Consider the following 27935-nt stretch of genomic DNA (forward strand, 5'->3'; position numbering starts at 1 on the left):
TTGTAGTAAAACATCACAACGTTTTTACTCTTCGAGAACGCAAGTTAGTCGTCTACGCTCTGACGTCACTATAGGACGCAGAGGATTATGGGTAAACACTAACGTAAGGAGGATGGCGGAGGTGACAGATGAGGGTAAGAGATGTTTGTGTATTAAAGACCATTAAAACTCTTTCCATATGTTTTAATTAAGCGCGACGAGTCATGTTAGATTTGTGAGACTGTCTGGAGCTGACACAACGCGTGTTTGCTTATTTCAGTTGATTTAATTATGAAATGTTATCGTTTCATTTGAACGCGCCGGCCTCAGTCAGAGACAAGAGCTAATGTTTACATTTATGTGTGTCTATTCATACTCTCTCACAGAAGTGTGTTTATCATTTACAGGCATATTTGTTATTCCTGCTGTCTTTATAAGCCTGTAGACAGACATTTCTCTCTGTAGATTGGTGGTTTTCTGGTTATTTGTGGCAGGAGTGACACTGATGTGTATGAGCTCAGATCAGTGAGACTCACGATCAATCAGTTCCGAGATGAAATACAAAACCTGTGTTCATTGAGAGAAAAAAAGATTGTATCCAAGATTGGGTGATAATAAAGCGTAATGAAACATTTACAAGCAGTTTTTAAAAGGTTGGTCATTTCTTGGCTGGGAACACCAAATTAAGTAAAGCTTTAACCTATATTTGTATTATTCTGTTAAATAACAAAATGGTTATTTTTAAAAGTATATATATTTTTTATAATATAATTGTTTTATAATTAAAAAAACGTTATTTTAAGGGCTAGTTATTTTTTACTGTGGACATCAAATTAGGTAAAGCTTTATATTTATAGTCTTTATGTGTATTATGTGTGCATTCTAATAAAAGTAACATTCAATTTTTTTATAAAAAAATCATAAAAATATATATTTTTAACTAAATAATTTTATTGTTTATCTAAACATATATATGAAAAATATATGACAAACAAACATAATTTTCTTAATTAAAAACAACATCTAATGTTTAGGTTATTTGTAAACTTGCATACACAGTGGACTATTTTCTGTTGCACTCAAAATGACCTGAAACATATAATCTACAACTTGAGGAACAACAATTGTAAGAAGTTTTCATTAACTGAAAATCTTTCCCTCCAGTGAGCTGTAGACTGCTATGACCGGAGCATTGAATCAGTGAGTTAAACTTGAAAACTGATTCATTCAAGTCATACAAGCTTATAAACATGAGGTTTATTGAGTGGATTAAATTATTAAAAAGGTCTTTTTGGCTAATCATGTCTTTTTTATTTAAGAAAATTCTTGTGCTTTTTTATGTAGTATTTTCTCTCTGATGGTTGGAAACAGAAGATCTTGACTTCATCCTGCGGAGGATCAGAAGCAGCATGGCGGATGAGAACGGTGAGTTGTGTTGGCAAACGGATGATGAGATGATCTCTTCTGCACTTTATATTTGGATGTTTTTACCTGATTAAAAATAATTCAGCTTGTGGTTCACGTGTCTTTTCGCTGTAATATATTTACAGATTTTTATAAAGTAAACATAAGAATAACTAAAGTTCTCTTAAGTAACATTTCAAGAGGAACACTTATTGGACTGAATCAGTTTAGGTTTACTTTATTATGCATACATTTTCAAGAAAAATCTTTTTTAAGTTGTTTTTTTCTTGGGTAATTAATATTCTACTGTATCATACGTCTGTATCATACAAGCCAGAAAAGACTGTTGTATCTAATATGGTACTTAACAAAAAAAAAAACACATGCACATTTTTTAAAGATATTATCTAAGGTTCAATAAATGGTTATTTTTCAAAAATGTGATTTCTATCTATTAATTAATATTTCAGCATCTAGCGTCTAAGAAAAAGAAGCTCCTGTTCAGAAAGTGCAAACTCAAAACATTGTAAAACAAAAAGAAGTTTCAAACATTAATATATTGTGTATTTTATTTCCATATAATTGGACATATAACAGCCTATCACTGGGCTACAGTTCATAGAAGTCTATTAAAGTAAAATAGTTATTTATTTCACAATTTGATTAATCCTAATTGACAGCCCTTATAAATATACAAATCACACTTTTGGCTTTAATTATTATAAACTATTGTAATTATACTTTTTTATATATATTTTTTAAATTATACTGTACATAGATGTATATAGTCCATTGCATTTCTCACTCTTTATCTGCTGTCTTGGATTTATTTCCTCTCTGTCAAGAATACATGAGATGCTGCTGTAGTATATCCACTCAATGACACCAAATCTTGTTTTTCAACTCACAGAGAAACCTGCTGTTGCTCCTCCAGTGTTTGTGTTTCAGAAAGATAAAACCCAAAAGGTAAGACCAGCTCTTCACTTCTTCCTGCATGCCTCGGGTCACATCTGATCAATACTGGCCTAAAAACAGTGATTCTGTCCTCAGAGGTCAGCAGAGGGATCCAGCACAGAGGATGGAGAGGGTGAGCTTCTGTCTTTTTTTGCAGTTAACCCGAAAAAATTACTGAAAATATTAATTTCACAAATAAATGTTTGGGACATTTTAGAATAAAAAGGAACACTTGAGACATAAAGACAAAGAGACCTGGGTATTTGCTTTTATTTGTTTCTTATTTTTTATAATAGCACATTTAAGCACATTCAAATTAGTTGATTTGAAATTAAAAGTAATTACTTGCTCAAATAGAAAAAAATATAAATTTTGATTTTATAAAGCCATATACAGTTACTACAATTTAAGAAGGAATGTTCTTATGTCATGAAAATGTTATAAATCTTATAAACATTCTTCATTTTCTTTTTGAAAAATCTAATTAATTATTTTCCTTTTGAATATGGGGTGAAAATCATCTCATATAAATTCTCTCTCTAATATATATACTGTGTGTATATATATATATATATATATATATATATATATATATATATATATATATATATATATATATATATATATATATATATATATATATATGAGGACATGATTTCTGTATGAAAAATTAATGTATGCAAGTGTCTTTAAAATTCTAATGTATTAAATTTTTTAATTTGCCTTTTTCTGGACGTTTCCTTCTGTCCAGACTCTGATACAGCAGATGGCAATTACAGCCCTGCAGCCAAAAGAGGAAGAACATCACCATTTACACAGTTTCCACCAACTCATTCCGGTAACTCCCCTGGAAAATAATTACAGGTTTAATAGAACGTTTACAACTTCTTCTGTATAGCCTGGTTTCTTGACACACCTTTCTTTTCCTTTTTACAGTTTCTAAGAATAATGTTTTCATGCCATCCAGTTTCTGCCAGTCACCAACCGAAAACTCAGACTCAGAACCTGGTGAGACTCTGGTGCTTCAGACTTTACTTAAAACGTTACTTAAGTTCACTCATAAAGACATTTATATTCAGTAAGAACAAATCAGTTCTGGAGTTTATCCAGTGGGAATTGGCTTGGATTAAGAAAAGTGCTCTGTATTTGACAATTAAAAATGAAAGTTGTTTAAGAAATTGGGCATGTTATTACAAACCTTTGCACAAGACTTAATTTGTGCATTAAACAAGTAAGTCATGAAAGTTTTGGTTTCATGTTGACGACTGTGTTTCTTTGTTTTTTAAATTTCCTAGAAGAGAAAACTGTGGGGTTTCGCCTGAAACCCCCGACTCTGATCCATGGCCAGGCGCCGAGTGCTGGTGAGTCACTGATCAAACATCTGCTGCTTTGAACTGTCTGTTGATTACTGTCCATTTGTGGTGCTTTCATAAGATTGTTTATTTACGTGATTCCACAGACAGTCACCATTTGAACTTTCTGTGTCAAAGACCCTTAATAGGGCCTGAGAGTTAGCCTAAAATGTCTTTTGATTTGTTTCAGGTGTCCCGAGCCCCAAACGCAAAGAAGCCCAGCGCAGCATCCTGCGACCTCCAATGCTGCAGCCCCCTCCAACTCGATCCCCCCCACAGAACAGTGAGTGCTAGGGTTCACTAAGATTATAGTTCAGTATGTAAATAAGTTTTAATGTCACAGTTCGGTATGTTTTCGGTTCAGCAAGTACATAAAATTGCATCTCTTTTTCTTTTTTATGAAACTGTTGTTTACTGAACAAATTGTTGTTCTGTCTCTAAATAAAAATAACTTAAAGCTGCAGTCTGTAAGTTTTGCCTCTTTGTCACCATCTCTGTTTAAAAACCTGCAATTGTAGCTGTTTGCAGAATTAATTCATCTTCCTTAAGGTCGTGGGTGAATCTGATGTTTGAGGAGTATGCTCGTGTGTTTGGCAGTCAGTCACTGCACCTGTGTGGATATTTACTGTTCTTCACAATCACAGATTCTAGCCTACGTATTGGAATATATGACCCAGATAAGAATTTTCACCATATATTGTCATCTGAATAAGTAAGAAACAAGTCTGCCACTTTTGTTCTGACCAACTGAAGAAAAAAGCATTACAATAAATCATGCTACCAGTGGTGATTAAATCTAATAGTTAGCTCATATAACATCAAACCCTGCAAATTATTATTATCATTATACTTTAATCTCAAATTATTAATATTGACAGCACTGGCTGGTTATGTTCTTGCTCAAATATGTGATTCTGGACCACAAAACCAGTCTTGGTTCGCTGGGGTATTTTTTTTTTTTAGCAATAGCCAAAAAATACATCGTATGAGTCAAAATTATTAATATTTATTTTATGCCAAAAATCATTAGGATATTGAGTAAAGATCATGTTCCATGAAGATATTTTGTAAATATCCTACCGTAAATATATAAAAACTTAATATTTGATTAGTAATATGCATTGCTAAGAACTTAAATTGGACAATATTAAAGGCTATTTTCTCAATATTTAGATTTTTTTTTTTTGCACCCTCAGATTCCAGATTTTCAAGCAGTTGTATCTCGGCCAAATATTGTCTGATCCTTGTCCTATCCGACACTTAAGACAGGGTCACATATGATATTGGATCATTTATAATGATATTGGACTGCATCTTTAAGGATAATTATAAATGATTGTTAATGTTATAAACTGTGTAGGGAACCCAATTACTTGCACATTACTATAATATTAAAGGTTATAATTAACACCAGAGCCAAAACTATTGCATTTAGGTCATATATATTTTAAAATACAATAATCAGCACTTCAAAAAAATATATATACATGTAAATTGCCAGTTTCACATATTAATATCAATTAATATGTGACTAATTATCAAAATTACGTTTCTACTCCAATTCATTGTTGAGATAACTTGTTTTCATGGCAGATTTATTTACACATACATTTCATAATCAAGACATCACTAGCAGGTTAACATAACTATAGTGAATATATAGGCTAATGTAGTGCATACATTTATGCTTATTTCTGTAGCGCACTAACCATCTGTGGGCACTGAATGGTTTGCCCAAAGCATATTGTTTACAAGCTGTTTTATCAGTGTCTTTCCGTGGTTGAAACACTGATTGAGCTATTACTGTACATGATGAGATGTGATATGTTCATTCGTGTCTGTTTTGTGCTAGTATTATGAAACTATTAAACTGTTTTGCGATCAAAGATCATCAGAACGGCATTTATTGTTTGAATTTACTGAAAAATTGGACAGAATTTGAAAGATGAGACTTTGTTTCTTATCAAAAATAAGGAAAAAACCAAGCTTATTGCACTTATTGGATAATGTAAATGAGCTGTATGTCCAGTGAAGTTTTATTCTTGCATAGATAAATTAAAACATAGACATATTGAACTAAGAGTTTCAAATAAAGTTCCTCATGTGCATTGTATAAAACAATTCTATATTTGTTCCGTACACATGCACATGGAACCGTAAAACCTGTCCTGAAAATATTGATTATGAATATGTGTATTGTTACACCCATAGTGAGTGCATGATGAATATCTAACAGATCAGCTGAAGGAGAACTAAAACTAAAAGCTGCAATCTTGTTTCACCAGACACGGACGACAGCAGTTCAAACGGAGCGAAGAACCTCTCAGACGGAGGAGCAGGATGTGAACGTATCTCAGAGACGTCTGCTGCTGGCACACAAGATAATGACGCGTCAACGGTAAGATGTGACTAACAACCCACTGTTATCTACTTGATTTTATGGTCACATAAATCTCTTAAAAGGGATAGGTCACCTAAAAAAAATTTGGCATCTTTTACAAACCCTCAGGTTGTTCCAAACCTGTATGAGTTCTTATCTTTTTTTTCCTCTTTTCTTCTGAGCATACAAGAAGATATTTAGAACAATGCGGGTAACCAAACAGCTGCCTCTCATTGAATACTATGGGAAAAAAATCAGTGGAAGTCAATGGGGACCAGAAACTGTTTGGTTACCCACTTTCTTGAAAATATTTTCTGTGTTCTTCAGCAGAAGACAGAAACTCCTAAAGGTTTGGAACAACTGAAGGTGAGTAAATGATCACAGAATTATCATTTCGGGTGCACTTTGGGAGAAAACCGATTAATACTTTTTGTACTATTTTGCTTAAAAAGTGTACTTGCGCAATACTTTTTCATGCCACTTTGTTTGATATTTTGTTATATAACAGAGATTCATATTCATCTTGAAGTGTGGTTTAAGGTGTCGACATAGTTTTCAGGGCCACTTTAATGTTTGCACTCATTGTTTTTTATATTTGCCAAATATAAGCATGTTTGAACGCAGCATGGGCTGTGGTCCAAAGGCCAGACAAGTCTAGTTTTCTTTCACATAGCTGTGGCTTCCAGAAAGTACTTTGTCATCTTGTTCTGAATCTCTTCATTTTATTTGGCTGACCCCGTATTTCTAGTTGAAGCTCTGAAAGACAACTAGCGCAAAGTGAACAGGATATGAGCAGCGTGGTCACACTTTTAAACTTAAATAACCTTTTGTTATTTCTTTTAAGGTAAAGAGCAACAACACTCTTGGACAAAAAACAGAAGACCAAACTGAAGGTGCCCCACTTGAGACCAGTTTTGTGTTTGGACAGAACATGAGGGATAGAGCAAAGGTTTGATTCATCTGCGTCCGATGACAAAAATAAACTACTTCAGTGCAAATATGTAGGAGATGTTATTTTATGATTATTTTGTCCTTTTTATGTATTTTAAATATAGATCAAGTTATCATTTACCTGTATCACGCAGTCCTAATTCCAAATAATTCTTGATCAAGTTCTGACTTTTAGTGAGAAATAGTTTTGCTTCTGTGTTGGTGTTTCATCTTGTTGAGTGAAAGTATAAGTGTGTTTTCTGCAGCTGGGCACCAGCTGTGTCTCATCCAAAAGTGGTGATTCAAAGGAAACAAATTACTTTTTGCAGTATGTCACTTCCAGGTACTGCATCTGAAATGTTCATGTTAATATTTAAAGAAATTTTTACAGATCCCCTCGGGCAGAGATGTGTAACTTTCCTTGGAATCAATATTGTTTCTCGTAGTGCACAAAAACCTGACTGCAGCAATGCCAACAGCGTGAAGTTTGTCTTTGGGCAGAACATGTCGGATCGTGTCTTGGTAAAACTGTAAATTCTGTTCGAATCTTTGATGTGTTTGTCATGATTTGGCATGGTCAGGTTATAATAGATCACAGTTCCTGACATGTTTATGTATTGCATGCTTATAGGCACTGCCAAAACTCAGCACTGAACCTCCAGGGGGCAGCAAAGAGCCTCAGTCAGAGATGGGCCTGTTCAGTCAGATTTCGTCCTCACATGATCAAACTCTGGAGAAGGGTATGTGATTTTGGACTTTTTGTGACTTTTATTTTTTTTTAATCTTACAGAGTCTTAAAAACAAACCAGAAGTGGCAGGATGTTAATAAAATAGCATAGTATGCTTAACATATACATACATATATGTGTTTTTTAGCAAATCTATGCACACGTGTGTGTGTTTTTCAAAGCGACTTGCAATTTGTCATAAGAGTCCACAATTGTCTTTATGAATAAATTAAATCAAACCCATCAGGTATCTAATGTCAAGAAGATTTTTAATCAAAGTTCCGTTCATAACATTCTAAAAACAGTAATATTGTGAAACATACAATGTTACATTGTTTTTCTGTTTGAATATATTTTAAAATAGTTTAATTCTGTGATGCAAAGTTGAATTTTCAGCATCATTCCTCCAGTCTTCAGTGTCACATGATACATCAGAAATCATTCTGATATGCTGCTCAAGAAGCATTTCTGATTATTATTGAAATCAGTCGTGCTGCTGCAGATTTTTGTGGAAATCTTAATGCGTTTTTCTCTGATGAATAGATAGTTCAAAAGAACTGCATTTGAATCCTTTTTTAATAAAGTCAGTAATATCCCTTAATTGTACAAAGATAATGTAAGGTTCTTGTTCTTCCTTTATTTTCACAGTATCATTTTTATCCACTGCCTTAAGCAATTGAAGCTCATGCTGTGGTTTTTTAATGTGCTGTAGGTGACAACATGAAAGAGTCTCTGGAGGAGTCGGCGGCGCGACACGAAGCACACAAATCACACAAGTGTTTATTAGAGCAGGTGGAGGTCAGGACAGGAGAGGAGTCTGAGAGCAATGTGCTGCAGGTGAGAGCAGCGCACACATCTGATCCATACAGGCCAGCTTCACAAACACCTGAGAGGATGATGCTCTCTGCCGTGTGATTTCAGATGCAGTGTAAGCTGTTTGTGTTTGAGCTGACGTCTCAGTCATGGCTGGAGAAAGGATGTGGAGTGCTCAGGCTCAATGACATGGCGTCCACTGACGACGGCACCTTACAGTCCAGACTGGGTAATGCACAAAGGCCTTGGTCGTATAACCTTCGCACTTCAATATTTACCGGAAATTTGCCATGGAGTTCTGATAGTGGCCATTCATTGATATCAAAAGGAAAAGTTCATCCCAGAAGTGAAAGCTTTGTCATAATGTAATTACAAGATATATATTTTTTTATCTTGAAACAAACCGAAAAAGATCACATGCAGAATGTCGAACATTTAATATACTCTACCGTTAATGTTTCTGAAAGAAGTCTTAAGCCAACCAGGGCTGCATTTATTTGATCAAAAACACAATTAAACCAGTAATACTGTGGAATATTACCATTTAAAATATAACTGTTTTCTATTTGAATATACTTTAAAATGTAATGATAAAAAGAAAGTTCAAAAGAATAGCATTTATTTAAAGTAGGAATCATTTGTAACATTATGAGTGTCTTTACTGTGACTTTTGATCATTGCTGAATTAAATATCTATTTCTTTAAAACTCATTCTGACCACCAACTTTAGAACAGTAGTGTCAAAATCACTCTTTGTTTTTGTTAATATGGAAAACAGAAGCTTAGCATTTCTGCTTAAACATTTCTTTGAATTGCATGAAAAAAAAGAGGAGTCACATGAGTTTGGCATTGGATGAAATATAACTTTATACACAGCAGCTTGAATTTACTGGATGTTTGTGTAACGCAATAGTTATACAAAACATTCACTAAAAACACCTCATTTTCATTATAGATGAGGCCACTTGCAGATTTTGTGACTGACACAAGGGGGTGCTATTTCTTCTGTTTTATCTGTATTGAGTGCTGAAGTTAGTGGCTGATGTTAGCAATTTCAAAATAGACAAATGCTGGACAGTTTATTGATTGTTCCTACATATCAGCCTGTATTAAACATTTATTTAGCAATAAATGGCACAACACACCTTTTTTCAGTCACTAGTTTAGAAAAGAGAAATCTTTAGTGTTCTTGTTTACTGATAGGCAGCTGATCACAGTGTTTTTTTTGTCTTGCAGTCATGCGGACTCAGGGAAGTCTTCGAGTGATCCTCAACACTAAGCTTTGGTCTCAGATGCAAGTGGATAAAGCCAGTGAGAAGAGTCTCAGAATAACAGCTATGGACACAGAGGAGCAGGGCGTCAAAGTCTTCCTCATATCTGTAAGAATGCACCCAGTGATTATCATATGATCAGCTGATTTGAGTCAGTCAGTGTTGTGTTGCTCGTCTCATCTCTCAGTCCAGCTCTAAGGACACTGCGCAGCTCTTTGCAGCCCTGCACCATCGTATCCTGGCGCTGCGGAGCATCAGCGGACAGGAGTGTGACGGCCAGCCAGTTATCCGCTTCAGCGACGACGACGAGTCCCGCACGCCCCCCACAGCTGCCACCCCTGCTCCAGGTAATATCTCATATTGGTATCAAGTTCATGGTTGTTATCTGCACTTGTAAGATGCAAATCAAAAATATTTAGTTGATATGATATGTGTATGTGTGTGTGTGTGTATATATACATATATTGAGAGAGAGAGAGAGAGAGAGAGAGAGATATTATTTTTTATTTATTCTTTTGAAAATTACGTTTTTTTTTTGTTCACAATTGGTAATTTACTTAACAATACATTAAAAATACTATTGCATTACTTCAGTTAATCTTTTCAATTATATGCATATTTTAATTTAATTAAATATTTATTTTATGTTTTTGGCTGGCGTAAATTCAAAAACATCCAGGAAATATTGATATCATAATAAAGAAAAGAAGTCTCATTAATATAATAAAATGTCTAGTAATTTGAAAATCTTTTATTTTTGTCTCTTATCATTTATTAGTAATAATTATTAGTAATGATATATATATATATATATATATATATATATATATATATATATATATATATATAAATATATATATATATATATATATATATATATATATATATATATATATATATATATATATATATATATAAATATATATATATATATTGATTGATTGATTGTCCACCAAATCAGTCATTTTGGAAATTTTTACAGTCCTTAAATGGAAGTGTGCAAATGCTATAGAAGTTTTGTAAACCACATGAACCCATCGTGAGTAAAGACTGACACATTGGTACATTCAAGAATGAGACGTGTTTTAAACCAGAATTTTAAGTAGATTTTAATTCCTTCTTTTTTTCCTTCTATATCTCCTTATATATATATATATGTGTGTGTGTGCATATTTTTGTATTTATTGTTTGTTTGTCTTTGTTATTGTCTGTGCTTTGCTCATTTAAACCATTTTTCTTTCAGGTAATCCAGAGGCAGGTGTGTGTCCATCCACAGGTGACACACAGTGTTGAGTCTGCTGCTGATGTTTATCCCACAATGCCTCACTGCAGCCCTCTGATCCCCTCAAATACTATGCAGGTGTTTTTTCTCCTTCAGGTGTACTGTAGTCATGTGTTCAGCTGGTTTTATTGATTGCATTTTAACAGCAAAACAGCTCATCTTCAGGACTGGACACATAACACTCTCAAAGTCATCATATTGATGAGAATGAGAGGCTCTTAGTGTTTTAGTAAACCGAATTTCCTTTCTAAATGTTGTGATTACTCCATTCCCTGCTGAGTGTGCACAGAGTATGCACAGAGTTTGTTGTCTCATCTCATCTTCCATCACGGTTCAGCTCAGTTTCTGCTGTGTTGTTAAAATCACTTTAGATCTTTAGAATGGACTCTCTTTTACTTAAAGGAAAAGTTCAGCTATAAATGAACATTCTGTTGTGACTCTTTTGTAGTTTCAAAGCTGAAAAAAGAAATATATTTTTGAGGATTCTGGGTTTGGATGTGTAAACAATGACAGAGTTTTTTATTTTTGGGGTGAAATGTTTCAGCTTTTACATATCATTGCAGTGAGGTTGACCATTGTACAGACACTTACTGTTAATTATTTTCCAGTTTCATTGCAATAGTACCTTTTCACACAGTATATTTTTATGAATATGTACTGTACATAGTTTAGGATCAAAAGTTTTATAGCAAAATGTTTTATTAAGGACATTAATAACTATCATTACATGTGTTCTGTATTGTCTGTACTACCGTAATACTATATACAGTGTTTTTAATTTAAATGTTTGTCGTTTCTCTTATTTAACGGATATTTGTTAAAAAAAATATATAGGAAAATAGTTGGACAGGATATTTTACGTTTTGTGATTGCGCAGCTGTAGAACTGGCCCGTCGGGGTGAATCTCACAGAATCTGTCAGGGTTACATTTCACACTAAAATAAAACCATTAAAGGAATGGTTCAACCAAAAATTGACTCAAAATGTAGATGAGTTTGTTTCTTCATGGGAACAGATCTGGAGAAATGTAGCATTCATGTAGCATTCCATCACTTGCTCACCAGTAGATCCTCTGCAGTGAATGGGTGCCGTCAGAATGAACGTCCAGACGTGCAGTTTTTTGCTTCACAATACATTAACTGATGGACTGGAGTAGTGTGGATTATTATGATGTTTATTTCAGCTGTTTGGACTGTTTGGACGGCACCCATTCACTACTGAGCATCCTTTGATGTTTGAGTCATTTTTAATGTGTGTATGAACTTTTCCTTTAAGAGGGTTTGCACTGTGATCTTATTTTTCTACATAAAATTCATCCAACCTTAATTTTCAGCCTACTTTAGTATGAAAGAAATGCATCCTAATTATTGAAATGAAAATTTTATTAAATTGAATAAATCAGGGTAGTATTTCTGCTTAATTTTTCATAATTTGATTGAAAGAAAAAAAGCCATTTTGCCTAGACAGGATGTTTTTACTCCATCTTATGTCATAATTGTCAATCCATCAAAATATTATTAAAATAATGCCACAATACTAAACATATCAGCAGAATTAAATTAGGCTTAATCTATATAATGTTGTATATACAATTCGATAATATTACAGTAATTTGAATAAATAATTATTTTAAACAAAAGTTCATTTGAATTTTAAGTGAAATATGACTTTCTTTTTGAGAGAGAATTGCGTTTTTTTTACAGATTAAAGGGTTTTTAAGAAGCAAAACCTGATTCATCATAAGTTATAGAAGACTTTTGTTCAGCTAGTGTGGCTCATTACACATTATTGTAACCTAATTATTCATATTATAATATAATCACAAATTATTGTAATATAATTGAATACTAAATTTTATATAATTAAATAAAATATGCAGTTATATTACAATAATTTTAATAAATTATGTTTTTCTTTTGATGAAATGTAACCTACACTATATACATTTATTTATTTTTGTGAGATTTGCCCTTTTATACAGTTTCTTGAAGAAACAAAAGCTGCTTGATCTTAAGTTGTAAAGGCAGTTTGTCAGCTAGTGTGGGCCAGATATCACTCATGAGAAACCTGTGACTCTGACCCAGTCCCTCTCTGCTGCCGAATCTCCTCAGTGCACTGCCAGTGATAGGTACTCGAGTGTAGCATATTCACAAAATGTGGAAATAGAGCATTGACTGTTTCTGTCCACACATGCAGTTAAAGAGCAGTCTTCAGTTCTTCACATTTAGTCATTTTACAATAGGATTTTTTAAAATTATTATTCAATATTGTTACAAATAAAACGAGCTATGTAGATATGTAGGTAAATATATTAAATCAGTCTTTGTTAAAAACTTAGTGAGATAAAAAAATATTTTTTTTTTGTCCTGTTTGCAGAGGATATAGTGTTTATAGCAACTATAGCACTTAATAGTTGTTCATATTTCAGTTGTACCTGCATTACATTGTCGTTTCGCTTCAGAATGAAGGTGTTTCCATAGAGTAAGATGTTTCCCGTCAATATGAAAGCACTAGCAGAGCTAAAGGTTTACAAAACAGATGTTTGCTGAGTGCGAGTTGATTGCTGTAAATGTCAGTAAATGTTTACATTCAATGTGTTGCAGCAGATGTACTGTAGGACACACTACTTCTTGTTTTTTATGTTCTTTTTTTGGGTTGATTTGTGTAGACCTCAGATAGACTGTGAATGCGCCCGTGCTATTTCTGGTCCAGACTAGCTCAACTGCACTGGTCTTGTGGTTTAAATATACAATTTAGCTCTGGTGGAAGCTTTTGGAGATCGTTTAGAAGGGCTAGGCTGCTTCTGGACCATTGATTTCAATGGAATAATTGTCTTTTTTGTTCAAATATGTAATGGTGGTAAAATGTCTATATATATATTTGGTCTGTTCTGTTTTCCATTGACCATGTGACAAGTTATAAAACTCTGGAATATGCAAATAATTTAGATATTTCGTTTTTTCCTGTTTTTCATTTTTATTCATTATTCATCCAGGATCTTTTTTTTTCCCACTGGGAAACTATATTGTATTCATGTTTGCAATTAAATTTATTTAGACCATTCCACTATTCCACCTGCACATGTCTGTTGTTTCTGAATTCTGAAATATGATTCTGCTTCTAATTTACATCATTCTGTCAATTGGAAACCGTTGATTGTTGTTTCATAAAGTCTCTTCTTCAATTGTCTGCACTCTGTAAGCTGGGTATTATTGTTTCTCAGTTAGTAATATTTAGTTCTTAACTGTTTTTGCTGTTCAGGTAGCAGTTTACTGAAAAGTGGACATCAGTAAACAATCACACAGTCAGGTCATGAAAACTGTGATACAAAAATTGGGTCTGTGGAGTAACTTGATTATTTTCTTTTTTGACTCATAATTTCAATGTAATATGCCTAGTCTGGCCAACAACATGCTATTTTCTTCATAAGGTTAGCCTCAAATATGAAAACATTTATAAAATAAAATAATAAAAATTAATTAATTTATAAATATTTATATATATTAATTTTTCCCATTAAAATAAGATATATATAACATTGGTGGTCAGTTAAAATGTCCTTTGACAGAAGAAGAAAGCATACATGTTGGTCACATGGTGATGTGATGAACCATTTTTAGAGGTTTTTTCTTTTTAGTGACATAGATGATTAATTTTATGGACAAAATAAGTAAAATGTAATATTAAAATATAGTACAATAAAATATTTTCTTCAAAAAAAATTTTGATTTTTTTTTTTAATTTCTTAAGTATTAAAATTAAATTAATTAAAATAAGCTGCAGTATATGGAAGATGTCTGGTCGGATTTCGCGGGAAGTGACACATTTACGTCACTCGTCTTTGCTTGGTTACGTATGTCACGTGTGTAAACAAAGAGAAGAAGGTCCGAGTATTACAACGCAGGTTTATAACCAATGAGAAGAATTGTTATCAGTAAATTGTTTAAAAGTTTACACGCAAAGGGGAAGGTGAGGTGGTTTCAGAGATGGCTTAAAGGATTTAAAACCGACCCAGAGATGGACTCTTTCTTGCTCGACAGGTAAGACAGGTCAGGTGTAGCAGTCGATTCTGTTCCCCTCGGAATGTCTGTTCCCCTTTACGCAAACATACTACAATTCTTACGTAGTTGCCGAGTTCCTAGTCGTACGATCAGAACTAGCGTGCGCAAGAAGCGTGACTGGATGTACGGCAAGTCAAATATTTCAAATTACCGTCCTAAATCTTAAACTTAAAATAAATTTAAGACGAGAGGTTTTTCAACTTGAAATGTAAAAACACAAGACAAAAATAACGGAACAACTGCAAGATGAATAAAAAAAAAAAGAACATAAACGGGAGCGGGAGAATAATTTTACTATGCTGCAGTGTAGCAGGAAAATTTGTCCCTTTTTGCTTTCCTTACATCCAGCTCTGTTTGGTGTATTTGTATGCGGGAATGTTGCCAAATCCGCGGAATTTAGGCTACTTTGGAATATGTTTGATTAACTATTTGGTAGGGTTTATTACACGGACCTGGCAACCCGAGGGGAAACAGACATTTCGAGGGGAACAGAATCGACTGCTACACCGGCCTATGGAAATTGAAAGGCAGTGTTTTTTTGGCAGTGCTTTGGGGCTAAATCTCTTTATTGTTATTTTTTATTTTTTTATTTTTTTGGGTGCACAGATACCCCTCAAACCAGCATTTTAATTCTCGCCGAAGAGCTGAACTCAAGCTCAACTCACATATAAAACAAAATTAGTTTTAGGCGTGAAGCGCTACAGCAATGGTCTTTGGTTTGTAGGAAACGAACGTGATCTGAGGCGCACAGAAAACATCAGACCGCTTGATGGCGCAATTTACTAATTAAAACCGAGTATTCTAAAGAGCCATGTAATTATATCTGTCATGGGATATTTGATTGATTATAGTCTATAATTTAACTTTGGTAATGATTGAATATCAGTATGAGTAATGTTATGTCACAGTGTGGTCTACATGCAAGGTCAAATCCACTGTTTTCTTCCATTCTCTCAAGTTTTAATGGTTAAAAGGTCAAAGCCATTTTGAGCAAGTTATTTTAGCTAATTGATGTTTGGGAGCCTTTTGTAAGCTAATTATAGCTTCATTCATACCATAACTACATGGTTTAGAAACACAAGCATCTATTTGACAGTTGGCTTTGTTGACTAACACAAACAGCCAACAGAATAACAACAGATATTGACTGCATTCTGTTATTCTGACAAACTACAGGTAAAGTGAAGGGATTTAACGTTTAACCACTCTGCCATTTTGTTGAGATTTCATATTTATTGCTTAACTTCTCATATAGTTCATATGGTGGATCTAAATAATTGGACAATTCTGGACACACACTCAAAAGCATGAGTCACACAAACTGGTTATCAAACCATATGATATTTGCAAACAAATGATCCAATGCAGCAATCCCAAAGTGGTTTTCAATCAATGCATGAAGACAGTTCCCTGGAAGTTCAACCCGGTGCTCTATCAAAGATTACTGAAGAATGTTTTACAAGAAAATACTATTTAAGTCTTTGGTAGGGACTTGTCATAGTATACCTAAATTCTGTATTTAAACAATTTCACTACATGCTACTGGACTGAACACCACTGAAAACACATTGACCCCAATCAAACCTGGTTTGATATTTTCTTATTTAGTGCAACAATGTCTTTTTAAAAACAGGATAAAGAACAAATACAATTTCTTTCTGTAAATAACAAAGTAGTGACTGAAATGCATGTACAAATCTAGCAGGAATGATCCTGAACTGCTTTGTTTGACGTGTGAAATCATCTTTGTGCTTCTCCGCTGGGGCGTTTCTGTAATTTTCCACAGCTCTTGAACTCGTCACTCATTCTGGACAGCTTCAGTTGAGTTTATTTTAACAGAGAGGGTGTGATGTGTCAGTTTTGGTGTGCTGTGAGGTCTGCTATCGGCCCAGAACGCCCTTGCATGCGTGAGGCCATGAATTAATGAAGCATTTCAGATGATATGTGACGAACACTTTCCTAGAAACCTTTCAGAAGAAATAAAAGCATCTCCTGTTAATAGCTTTAGGACAACAAACACCATCGTTCTAAGTGCAGAAAAGCAAATTCTTCATAAATATACAATATATCACAAAATTCCATGTCTATTTCATGTGGCAAGTTTGAAGTTAACACATTTTTAAATTCATATTGTTTCTGAGGGTCTTAAAACAGTCTAAACCCACCCTTCCACAAATGAAGGCCTTAAAAAGATCTTAAATCTAAGAAGAAAGTCTTAAATTCATATGTTGTATGCATTGCTAAAATGTTTTCAAATACAAATATCCTTACATACACTCTTAGAAAAAAGGGTTCATTGGGGTTCTATATAGAACCATAGGGTTCTTTACTCAACTCCAAAGAACCTTTTATGATAAAAAAGGTCTATAATGACAAGAAAGAACCCTTTTGGCACAAAGGTTCTTTATTCTATTATTCATTCATATATTACATTATTCTGCAACATTTTGTATTTGTAATTAAATTATTGTTTGTAGTAACTTAATATCACATTTTAATCATCCTGATTTTGGGAGAAAAACTCAAATGGCACTCTTCGTGTGATATTGATTAACTACATAAAATGATATAAATATATACATTTTCTAACCCCCATAAATTTTGTGATCATTCACATGCATTCATAAATGCATTTGAATACACCAAATAATGCAGTGAAACAAACACACTCAAAATGCACACATGCACTAGTATGACTTTATCATGTAACTTTACATTAGTCTTGATGCGTGCACTTTGTTGGCATGATTTGTTTAGTTTTTTAATATACCTGATAATGTTAAAAGGCACATCATTAAAACAAAAAATACTAGTTCACATATCGCACCTAAACACGCTAAACACGGAAAACGTAATTAGAACTAGCTACTAAATTAATTAAAAATGCCTATCCATATACAGTTATGATTCGCGAACCCCAAACTAACTAGAATCATCCCCGCTCCAAACTCCCGAACTGATTTAAATGATTCGCGATCCCCAAACTGACTCAAATGATTCGCGAACCCGCTACGAACTCCCCAACTGACTCAAATGATTCGCGAACCTGCTACGAACTCCCGAACTGACTCAAATGATTCGCGAACCCGCTCCGAGCACCCGAACTGATTCAAATGATTCGCGATCCCCAAACTGACTCAAATTTATCGCTAATCCGCTAAGAACTCCCGAATTGACGAAAATGATTCGCGAACCCACTACGAACTCCCGAACTGATTCAAATGATTCGCGTTACCCAAATTGACTCAAATGATTCGCGAACCCGCTTTGAACTCCCGAACTGACTCAAATGATTCTCGAATCCGCTATGAACTCCCGAACTGATTCAGATGATTCGCGATACCCAAACCGACTCAAATGATTCACGCTCCATACTCCGAACGCTACTATTCGCTCCGAACTCTCGAATTGACTCAAATGATTCGCGAACGCGCTCCGAACTCCCGAACTGACTCAAATGATTCGCGAGCCTGCTACGAACTAGCGAACTGATTCAAATGATTTGTGATCCCCAATCCGACTCAAATGATTCGCGAATCCGCTCCGAACTCCCGACCTGATTCAAATGATTTGCGATCCCCAAACTGACTCAAATGATTCGTGAACCCGCTACGAACTCCCGAACTAATTCAAATGATTCGTGATCCCGCTCCGAACTCCTGAACTGATTCAAATGATTTGTGATCCCCAAACTGACTCAAATGATTCGCGAACCTGCTCCGAACTCCCGAACTGACTCAAATGATTCGTCATCCCGTATCGAACTGCCAAACTGACTCAAATGATTCGCGACCCCATTTTCAGTCTCCAAGGTGAATGTTATAACAACACACTCTTAGAAAAAAGGGTTCATTGGGGTTCTATATAGAACCATGGGGTTCTTTACTCAACTCAAAAGAACCTTTTATGCTAAAAGGTTCTATAATGACAAGAAAGAACCCTTTTGGCACAAAGGCTCTTTAGGCTATTATTCATTCATATATTACATTATTCTGCAACATTTTTGTATTTGTAATTAAATTATTGTTTGTAGTAACTTAATATCACATTTGAATCATGCTGATTTTGGGAGACAAACTCAAATGGCACTCTTCGTGTGATATTGATTAACTTCATAAAATGATATAAATATATTCATTTTCTAACCCCCATATCTTGAATTTTGTGATCATTCACATGCATTCATAAATGCATTTGAATACACCAAATAATGCAGTGAAACAAACACACTCAAAATGCACATGTGCACTAGTATGACTTCATCATGTAACTTTACATTAGTCTAGATGCGTGCACTTTGTCAGCACGATTTGTTTAGTTTTTTAATATACCTGATAATGTTAAAAGGCACATCATTAAAACAAAAAAACCGGCCCCTTACTTACAGCCTTGTTTGCTGCTCTTTTATTTCATTCTTTGAATTTATGTGAAATTATGTACTGCAACTAAACAATTTAGCTTTAGCCTATGGATTAAATTTTTTTATCTGTTGAACACCAAACATAAACAAAAAGAAGTAATAAACTCATTATTTTCATTAATTTTACAAAGTAAACAATTTGTTTGCATTTGCGCGAGCATGTTCACGCAGCGTTGTCTCGCGAGTGCAGTACACTTTTTTGAATTCCAACGGTCGAGAAGAGATTGATTCCCGTCTGGTGATTTAAATTGATGTTCTGACGGAAATATTGTTGTGGTAAGTCAGATAAATATATATTTTTTCAAGTAATTTACTTTTTATAAGCTTTAAACCCATTAGTAATTAAGTTGTCAATGTTTCTACAACGGATTAACACTAAAACACGAAAGAGCCTGAACCGCGACAGTGTCACAAGTTGCCTTACATCGGTAAGTTTTGTTGTGCTTGTTGCAAACTGTTAGAGTTTGTGTTTTCTGATCCTAAGCTTAGTTTTTAACTGCAGATAGTGCTCTAAGCTAGTTTTTGACCGCACACTCAAATGGTGATGAAGAACAGCCCTACAGAACAGAACAGAACAGAACATCCATACAATCTGCAGTATGAGACATATGCCCAAATCAAGTTTTTTGTTATTCTTGACATCCATGAATAAAAGTCATTTGTTTTTTTTTATAACAATAAAGGTAAACAAGTAAATGGTGACAGATTTTTTTGGGGGGAGGTGAATGAATGCTTTAATTCTACTCATAATTGATTTTCAGTTATTTGTGTTATGTCACTTCTAAATATTTTACTTATATGAACTGTCTTTTGCTCATTTCAATTTCAGCAAACAAAAACATGCAAGACTGCAAACTTTTCAGTACTTCTGTGCACTGATAATCCGGTTTCCACCCAGTCCCAGGAGGTTTGTCTGTTTTATCCTTCTTCACTTAAATGTCTTAAAATTGCTTGGTTATTGACCAATAATGCTAGAAGATTGTGATAAATGCTGAACTACGTAAAAAGCCCTATTCGGACGTGACTAGATTCTTACCACCTGATGTCTGCAATTTTCATGTACCAATTCGGACGGGACTAACATCTCCGTGTTTATTACAGAGGTGGGAGGGTCTGATTTGTGCATCTGGGCTTCACAGAGATCACGCGGTCTGTAATACCATTAGTATTATTACACAATAAATACTAAATGGCTAGTATAGCTAAACCATGTAAATGTGTGGTTCCTTTAGGCTAAACCTACCGTATGTTTAATTTTTATAAAGGTACATATGTAACTGATTATATAAATGAACGTGAGTAATCTTACCTGATGCTGATATTACAATAGCCGGTAACAGTTTACTTGATCTTGCTCTTGATTTTATTATTTTATTATTTCTTTGCCGGAAAGCAAATATCAAACATCCGTGCGGTAAGAGCATCTACGGTAACTCACGTTGGACAAAACACACAAGGAAACGCGTTGTGAAATAAAATATCACCGGCAATCACAGACATTCGCATTCGGACGAGATTCCTTTTCTCAGAGGATCACAGAGTTTGCTGAAAAAACAGTAGGTCATTTGCTCTGGAATTATCACAGAGGTTGTGTGAGAAAAACACAGACGTGGTTTTCTTTACTTGGTCTTAAAAAGGTCCTAGTAGTCTGAAATTTATTTTTAAAACCTACAGAAACCCAATGCAACCCTTTAAAATATTTCTTCTTCTTGGGCCACAAAAAACATGACTTCACAGATGTGAATTTTTACCTTATTTTTTGTTCTTCCAGACACAATAAGCTGGTTGAAGCCACAGTGCCACATTTTGTTTCTGTCCATATGTTTATGGCTGCAGATCTCTGAAATGCACATTTGTATACATGGACATAATCATACTCGCTGAGTGTAATGAGTATGTGTGCAGCATCTCTCAGCACTGATTGTGGGTTTCCTCACTGTTCCTTTTCAAAACAAATGTGGTCAACCACAGAAAATGTTCCCTGGATGAATCACAGACAGTGATGATGATAATCACCCTCACCATTAGCAAGCATGTGGTGGAATCTGTTCAATTTTCACATCCTTTTATTTATTCACTTTGGATTCTTTATTATGTCGGCTGTTCTCTACTGAATCATATAAATGGAGTATATTTCACTGTAATTTAAATAAATCTCTATTTTAAATAAATCCATAATCTCGCTATTTGTCTCAGCTCTTTGTTTTATGAGATGTGGCTCTTGTTTGGTTAAAATTCCAAAAGTGTTTTGGAATCATTTCATCCTTGATTCACATGCTAAACTGAGTCATTTCTAATCAACTAAATATTAGCAGACATGCACAAAGCTGTGACTGAGTAATAAACATTTTTTGCATGGCAGTTTGATGAATCACTCTTATTGGTCACACAAGCAGATTTTTTGACGTCTTCATGAATTTTTTAGTTTTTTGGAAACAACAACAACAAAAGATTTATACGAGCTTAATCCAAATTAACTTCTGAAGTGGTTTGAAACTGAGATTTTTGTTAATGTTCAAGACAGATCTGACTTGTTTTTGACCATGTGATGCGAGATGTTCATGTGCTTCCCCAGTGCAGTTCAGGTATTTCTTTTTATTTATTTATTTATTATTATTTCAGTAGAATTGTAAAAAATTAATAAAAAAATGTAATAAAAAAGTATATATATATATATATATATATATATATATATATATATATATATATATATATATATATATATATATATATATATACGCACAATTTTACAATATTTTTTTGTGTATTTTTCATAATAATAAACTTCTATAAATGTCTATTAGTTTTTCACTTTATACACTTCCTTAAGTAATAATCTGGCTTTTTAAAAAAAGATACCAACTTGAGTGCTCCAAAGCAATAAGAATTTGCAACAGTTTAAGTCGGAAATTTCATTTTAGGTCTAGGCTCAAAATCTGGGTAACATAACAAAATATTATAACTATTCCATATATATACACACACACACAATCACTGCTGTTTTTTTTTTTTTGGTTCCTGCTTAAATGTCCTACCTTCAGCAATATTTGCCACAGTTTTCCATATTTTGTTTTGTACAACAAATGTGTTGGATACAGCCCTTGTGAAAAGCATAATAATTCTCAAAGTTGTGGACATGCTAGCAAAAGTGGCTACGGTCTAAAATAAAAAAATCATCCCCTGTTCTCACACAGAAGTTTTATGCTTCCCTAAGTAACTTGGCATTCATTTGCAAAAGCACTCAAAGTAACTTCCAGTTTAAATTATTTCCATCACCAGGTTTTTGAGAGCAAATTAAGGTTTTTGTGAATGTTTTGCAAGTGAAAGCATTGAAATGTAATATTTAATAAAACTTAAAGGGACATGGTCCCGTAAAAAAAATTAAAGCAAACGTATATTTTGATGCTTTTGCTTTCCTCCTGCAAAAGTTTTGTAACTGAAATAAAATAAGGCGAAAGGAAAACCTATACTGTATTTCAGTGCCTTTGGAATAAAGTTACTCAGGGTAATGTGAGAAAACGCAAAGTTTTACAAGAAAATGCCATTTCCTTGAAGAACGCAATACTTTTGCGAGAGAGCACAAACGTTTTGCAAGGAAATGCAAAGTTACTCAGGATAATGTAATACTTTTGTTAGAGAATGGAAATGGTTTGCGAAGGAATGCAAAAGCATAGAAATAAAATTTCCCCTCTGATCTCATATTTTTTCCATCGCTCTCTTATAGGAGCTCTTCATGGCTATACAATAGAGAACAATTAACATGCAAAAAACTTTTTTTTTCAAGAAGTGTTACATAATTTTCATGCTGAAGTTCTCTTGAGACCGAATCAGACAATCTGAGCTCATAAGAGTGTGTTTTCAACCGAGACATTCTCATGCACAGCTTAACTCAGTGATCACTTGAACATGAGAAGAAAAGCGAGCACCAAGCCTTGATTTCATGTAATCGAATCCAGCTCCTTCACCGGAAACAATGACTCCCGACGTGTTTAGTCTGTCTGGCTTGACCCGAGTGACCCACTCAGATGGTCAGTGAGATTCAGACATTGTATAATGATAGAATAGAGTCAAGGCCTGGCAGTGATAGATGATGTTTGTGTTGAGGAGATAACGTAACACTCTCGCTGGTCAAAGTGGTTTACCCTCCAAATTACAGTGATCGATTCCTCAAAGCAGAGCAGTATTTGCTTAGTGTGATCATCATGCAGGCTCGCCAGGATAGTTTGTGTACCTGATCCTCATTTCAAAGTCAAACAAGCCCTCGTGTGATTGTGCATGTCTCTGTGAGAGGACAGCAGAGGGCGCTCAGCACATGGCCAGAACATCACTCGATGAAGGCCGTGTTTGAAATGTTTGGAAATAAAGCCTGGCTTGTTTAATTTATATTATAGATTACATGATCCAATGCATTAGACTCTTTTAGCACACAGCAATAACTGCATAAGGGAAGGAAGAAATCTAATCTTACGGTTAGATAAGCGATATAAAAATAGAAAAGTCATAAATGTGGCTTGAAAGGCTCTTATAGGCTTTAAAGTTAAATCACGACTGCGTGTTGAAGAATCTGTCAGGATTTGGTACTGTTGAGCAAACTCTGGAAAAACTGTTTTTAATGGGCTCATTTTATTTGAAAAGGTTTTCTGCAGATCTGTCAGTATAGCATGATTTCCCACATCAGATCCAAAGTAACAGGGCCATAAACATTCATAAACATTAGAAATCCATCTTGAAAAAACTGTAGAAGCATGATATTCGAATTTAAATATAAATATAAATAATTAAATGCAACTTATTTTTAAACTGGTTTGCATTACATTACTTGCAAAACCATGTTAAATCTAAATATATATATTAATGAAAAATGTTAATCGACTGACAGCCCTTCTGTAATGTTGTTTATTGATGTAAATAGTATATTAATTAAAACTATATATAGATAGATAGATTGATAGATAGATTATTAATGCTGTCAAAGGATTAATTGTATCCAAAATAATTTTTTGTTTACATAATATGTGTGTGTGTCTGTTTGTGTGGTGTATATTTATTATGTATATATTAATATACACACATACTGCATATATTTTGAAAATATTTACATATATTTGCATATTTATTTTCATATAATATATATCATATATAAATATTTAATATATAAACGTTACATATTTTATATGTATATATGTGTATATATATATATATATATATATATATATATATATATATATATACATATACATCAATAAACATTACAGAGACTATAGAGTGGAGTACAGAAATACATTAAAAATAGATAAATCTATAATTCAGAATGTTTTAAGTGCTTTTTTATTGGAAGAAATTTTAACAGTAAACAAAAATCTGAGGCAAGTAATTTACAGTTATGTTTAAATTTAAGATATCTTGCTTTGTGAATGTGTTATTTACATACAAATAAATGTAAAGACATCATACAGCTCCCTATTGCCAGAAATGTGTGAGTAGAAAAGAAACACAAATAAATAAGAGCAAAAATAAATAGGCGAGAGATTCTTCCTCTTTTTGACAATAGGAACACAGTGCCAAAATGTTTTGGTTAAACTTACTTAAATGTATATTACAATCGTTTAAATATTAATCATTAAATAATTTAAATTGACTTTTAATAAGCTTTATTAAATGAAAGATTATTAGTAGCAGTAATAACATTTCCCTGTTTTATATGCAAAATGCTAACCTCTCATTGTTTGGGGATATTCAAAATCATATTGCATTGCAATTTGTAAGCTTTCACCAGGAACTACTGATTAGAAGGGTTAATATCTAGATGCATTTACCCCTCGTCTTTCTGTCAAACTTCATAAGAATAAAATGTCTCACTGTTGCTTACAAAGAACGAAAGACAGTGCCCTTACTAAACTAGTCAGGGAAAAATCTCATGTTACAACCTGATAATATATATTGATTATTCCAAATTAAATGAGGGGAACATTTATATAAAGATCAGCTTCCATGACTCAGGAGCTTTATAAAAGTTTGAGAGCTTCGGGAAGCCTTGTGCACTTAAAATCACAGGAAACTGATGCATATGTCCACATTTTTAAGGAATAGTTCATTTAAGTCGTCATTTATTCACTCTCAAATTGTTCCAAGCCTATAAGAGTTTCTTTCTTCTGCTGAACACAAAAGAAGATATCTTGAAGAATGTTGGAAACAGTTGCTGGTCTCCATTGAGTACTGTATGTAAAAAATACTGTAGAAGTTAGTGGGGACCTCAACAGAAGAAAGAAACTTTGGGACAACTTGAGGGTGAGTAAATGATGACAAGAATGAACTATCCCTTTAAAAATCAAACTTGGGATCCAAAACCACACTGAACACCTATTCAGATATTATTTAGCCAATTTATTTGAAAAGACAGACTTATGTTAATTACCCAAGTCACGAAGGCAAATGGTACAGTTTCCTAGTAATGACCACACACAATGTACTGTAAATGCATGTCATTTTTCAAAATGCTTAACTAAAGCAGCGGTTTCTCCCTCATTCAGGACTGAGTCAAGTTTGCTGTATTTTTATTCCTGAACACACAGAGCTGCTGACAGTAATGCATGCGTGTCAAGGCCGTTCACTGTGGAGGGATTATGGGTAATATGTTGTCCTCAGGAGATGCATGTTTCTCAGCTTACAGTATCTATCATCCAGGAGTGAGGACAAGAGGCTAGGAAAGAATTTGCTTATCATTTTTCATGATATGGTACCTCATATGAAATATGCGAGATTCAGAGACCTTCAGCAGACGAATAAAAATCCAAACAAACAAAATCTTTCTTTTTTTTTTAACTCGTCATGCTTTTAAAGTTGCATTTGGCTGTAATGCTTGGGTTACTGTTGACAGCTTTGGCATAAATGACACTAACGGATGCTCTTATTTGCACACTTGTGCAGTTAATAACATTGATGAGACAAGTGGAGCTTTAACTCCCACATTAACTTAAACTCTCCTTCATCTGTGAAAATATAATCATACAAAATTTCTCTGGTTGTCTTAATGCAAACTAATAAAATAATACAAACAGACAAAACAGGAAAATGTATGTAGAGCACCTGCATCTTGTGTATTTAACAGGTTAATTGTTTCTATCAGATGCTAAACGTTCATCAATGGTTTTTAATTAAATAGTAATGTTATCTGAATTTAATTTGTGCTTATGCAACCCAAAAAGTGAAACAATGACAGTATAATAAATCACACAGGGTTGGGTTGGTTTTAAAGCTGATACAGTTTATTAAACATGTTATATATCGAATATAATACATATGAGATATTTTTGGCACCCCAAAAAATAATAAATATGTTTTTGTTAAGTCTGCGACTCTACATCTAAATAAATTAATGAACCATAACTTACTCTTCAATAAATATCCGTAATTTGTTATGTAGATGCATTGCATCAATGTTTATTGCAGTTGGTCAACAGGGTCCAACAATGCTTAAACTGAAAGACTGTGTGTGTGTGTGTGTGTGTGTGTGTGTGTGTGTGTGTGTGTGTGTGTGTGTGTGTGTGTGTGTGTGTGTGTGTGTGTGGGTTAACAGGACATCCCACTGCAGCAGGTGGAAGAGACTGAGGCCATATGGATGAACTCTTCAGAGACTGTAGTTACTCCAGAAAAAGTAAAAGAACAAATACGATTAACCACAGAGTGACAGATTTAGATATGAATGGATATACAGCACCATTTCTATTTGACAGGAGTGTTGATGTTTTGTTAACTTCGCTTGACATCATTTGGAAATATTTGTTCACCTAAAAAAGTATAACTGTGCAGCAAATACATCAGCAAGCTATTTTTATCAGACCAGACGCTTATATTTTTGTTTGTAACAATGTAGCAGAATCAGTCAATTTAAATGGTTCTGTTTTTAGGTGTATCAGTATAAAGATAGCCATAATTAATCTGAAATATCAGTTAAAAGTATAGTTCACTTGAAAATGAGAATGCTTTCATCATAGAAGAAGATATTTTAGAAATATCCCAAGAAATGTATTTTCTAAAAAAATTCTAAATATCTCCTATGTTCCACAGAAGAGAGAAAGTCATGCAGTTGTGGAACAACATGTAGGGTGAGTAAATAATGACAGAGTTTTCATTTTTTGGGTGAACTATTAATTGCATAAAAGCAATATCATGCTGAAAATCGTCCATGAAACATTTTTTTTTTTTGCATGTGGTTTTGGATTATGAATGTGAAATTAGATTCTATTGTTCTAGTTTAGCATGCTAATAGATTCTTACAACCATATACATGCACATTACTGTATTAGTGTATTGCATAAATCTTCTATTTGGTTTTATATATTTTTTTGTCCGTATGTGAAA

General features: G+C 33.8%; 1 protein-coding gene and 1 long non-coding RNA gene across 6 annotated transcripts; both read left to right on the top strand.

Annotated features, from left to right (window-relative positions):
* The first annotated feature begins 70 nt into the window (after positions 1-70).
* LOC113110754 (ran-binding protein 3-like) lies at positions 71-14282 on the top strand. Of its 5 annotated transcripts, XM_026274919.1 has the most exons (20): positions 71-134; positions 1144-1179; positions 1324-1404; positions 2294-2349; positions 2434-2470; positions 3089-3175; positions 3274-3345; positions 3633-3698; positions 3880-3972; positions 5975-6087; positions 6397-6435; positions 6914-7018; positions 7266-7342; positions 7446-7521; positions 7631-7739; positions 8440-8564; positions 8649-8769; positions 9777-9919; positions 9999-10158; positions 11055-14282. In XM_026274919.1, exons 3-20 carry the CDS (start codon positions 1389-1391, stop codon positions 11102-11104), a joined length of 1545 nt encoding a protein of 514 aa, XP_026130704.1. In that variant the 5' UTR covers positions 71-134; positions 1144-1179; positions 1324-1388; the 3' UTR covers positions 11105-14282. The 5 variants fall into 5 exon arrangements, with proteins under 5 accessions (XP_026130704.1, XP_026130705.1, XP_026130701.1 ...); XM_026274920.1 differs by lacking the exon at positions 1144-1179 and having other exon boundaries at positions 84-134; XM_026274916.1 differs by lacking the exons at positions 71-134; positions 1144-1179; positions 1324-1404 and having other exon boundaries at positions 2263-2349.
* Positions 14283-14881: 599 nt separating this feature from the next.
* On the top strand, positions 14882-27712 carry LOC113110756 (uncharacterized). Its single transcript, XR_003293197.1, has 4 exons — positions 14882-15133; positions 20404-20481; positions 27151-27228; positions 27642-27712. It is a non-coding gene; the product is annotated as an uncharacterized LOC113110756 (long non-coding RNA).
* Positions 27713-27935: the final 223 nt, after the last annotated feature.

The sequence above is a fragment of the Carassius auratus genome, chromosome 11 (genome assembly GCF_003368295.1).
Source record: "Carassius auratus strain Wakin chromosome 11, ASM336829v1, whole genome shotgun sequence".
Lineage (NCBI taxonomy): Eukaryota > Metazoa > Chordata > Actinopteri > Cypriniformes > Cyprinidae > Carassius > Carassius auratus.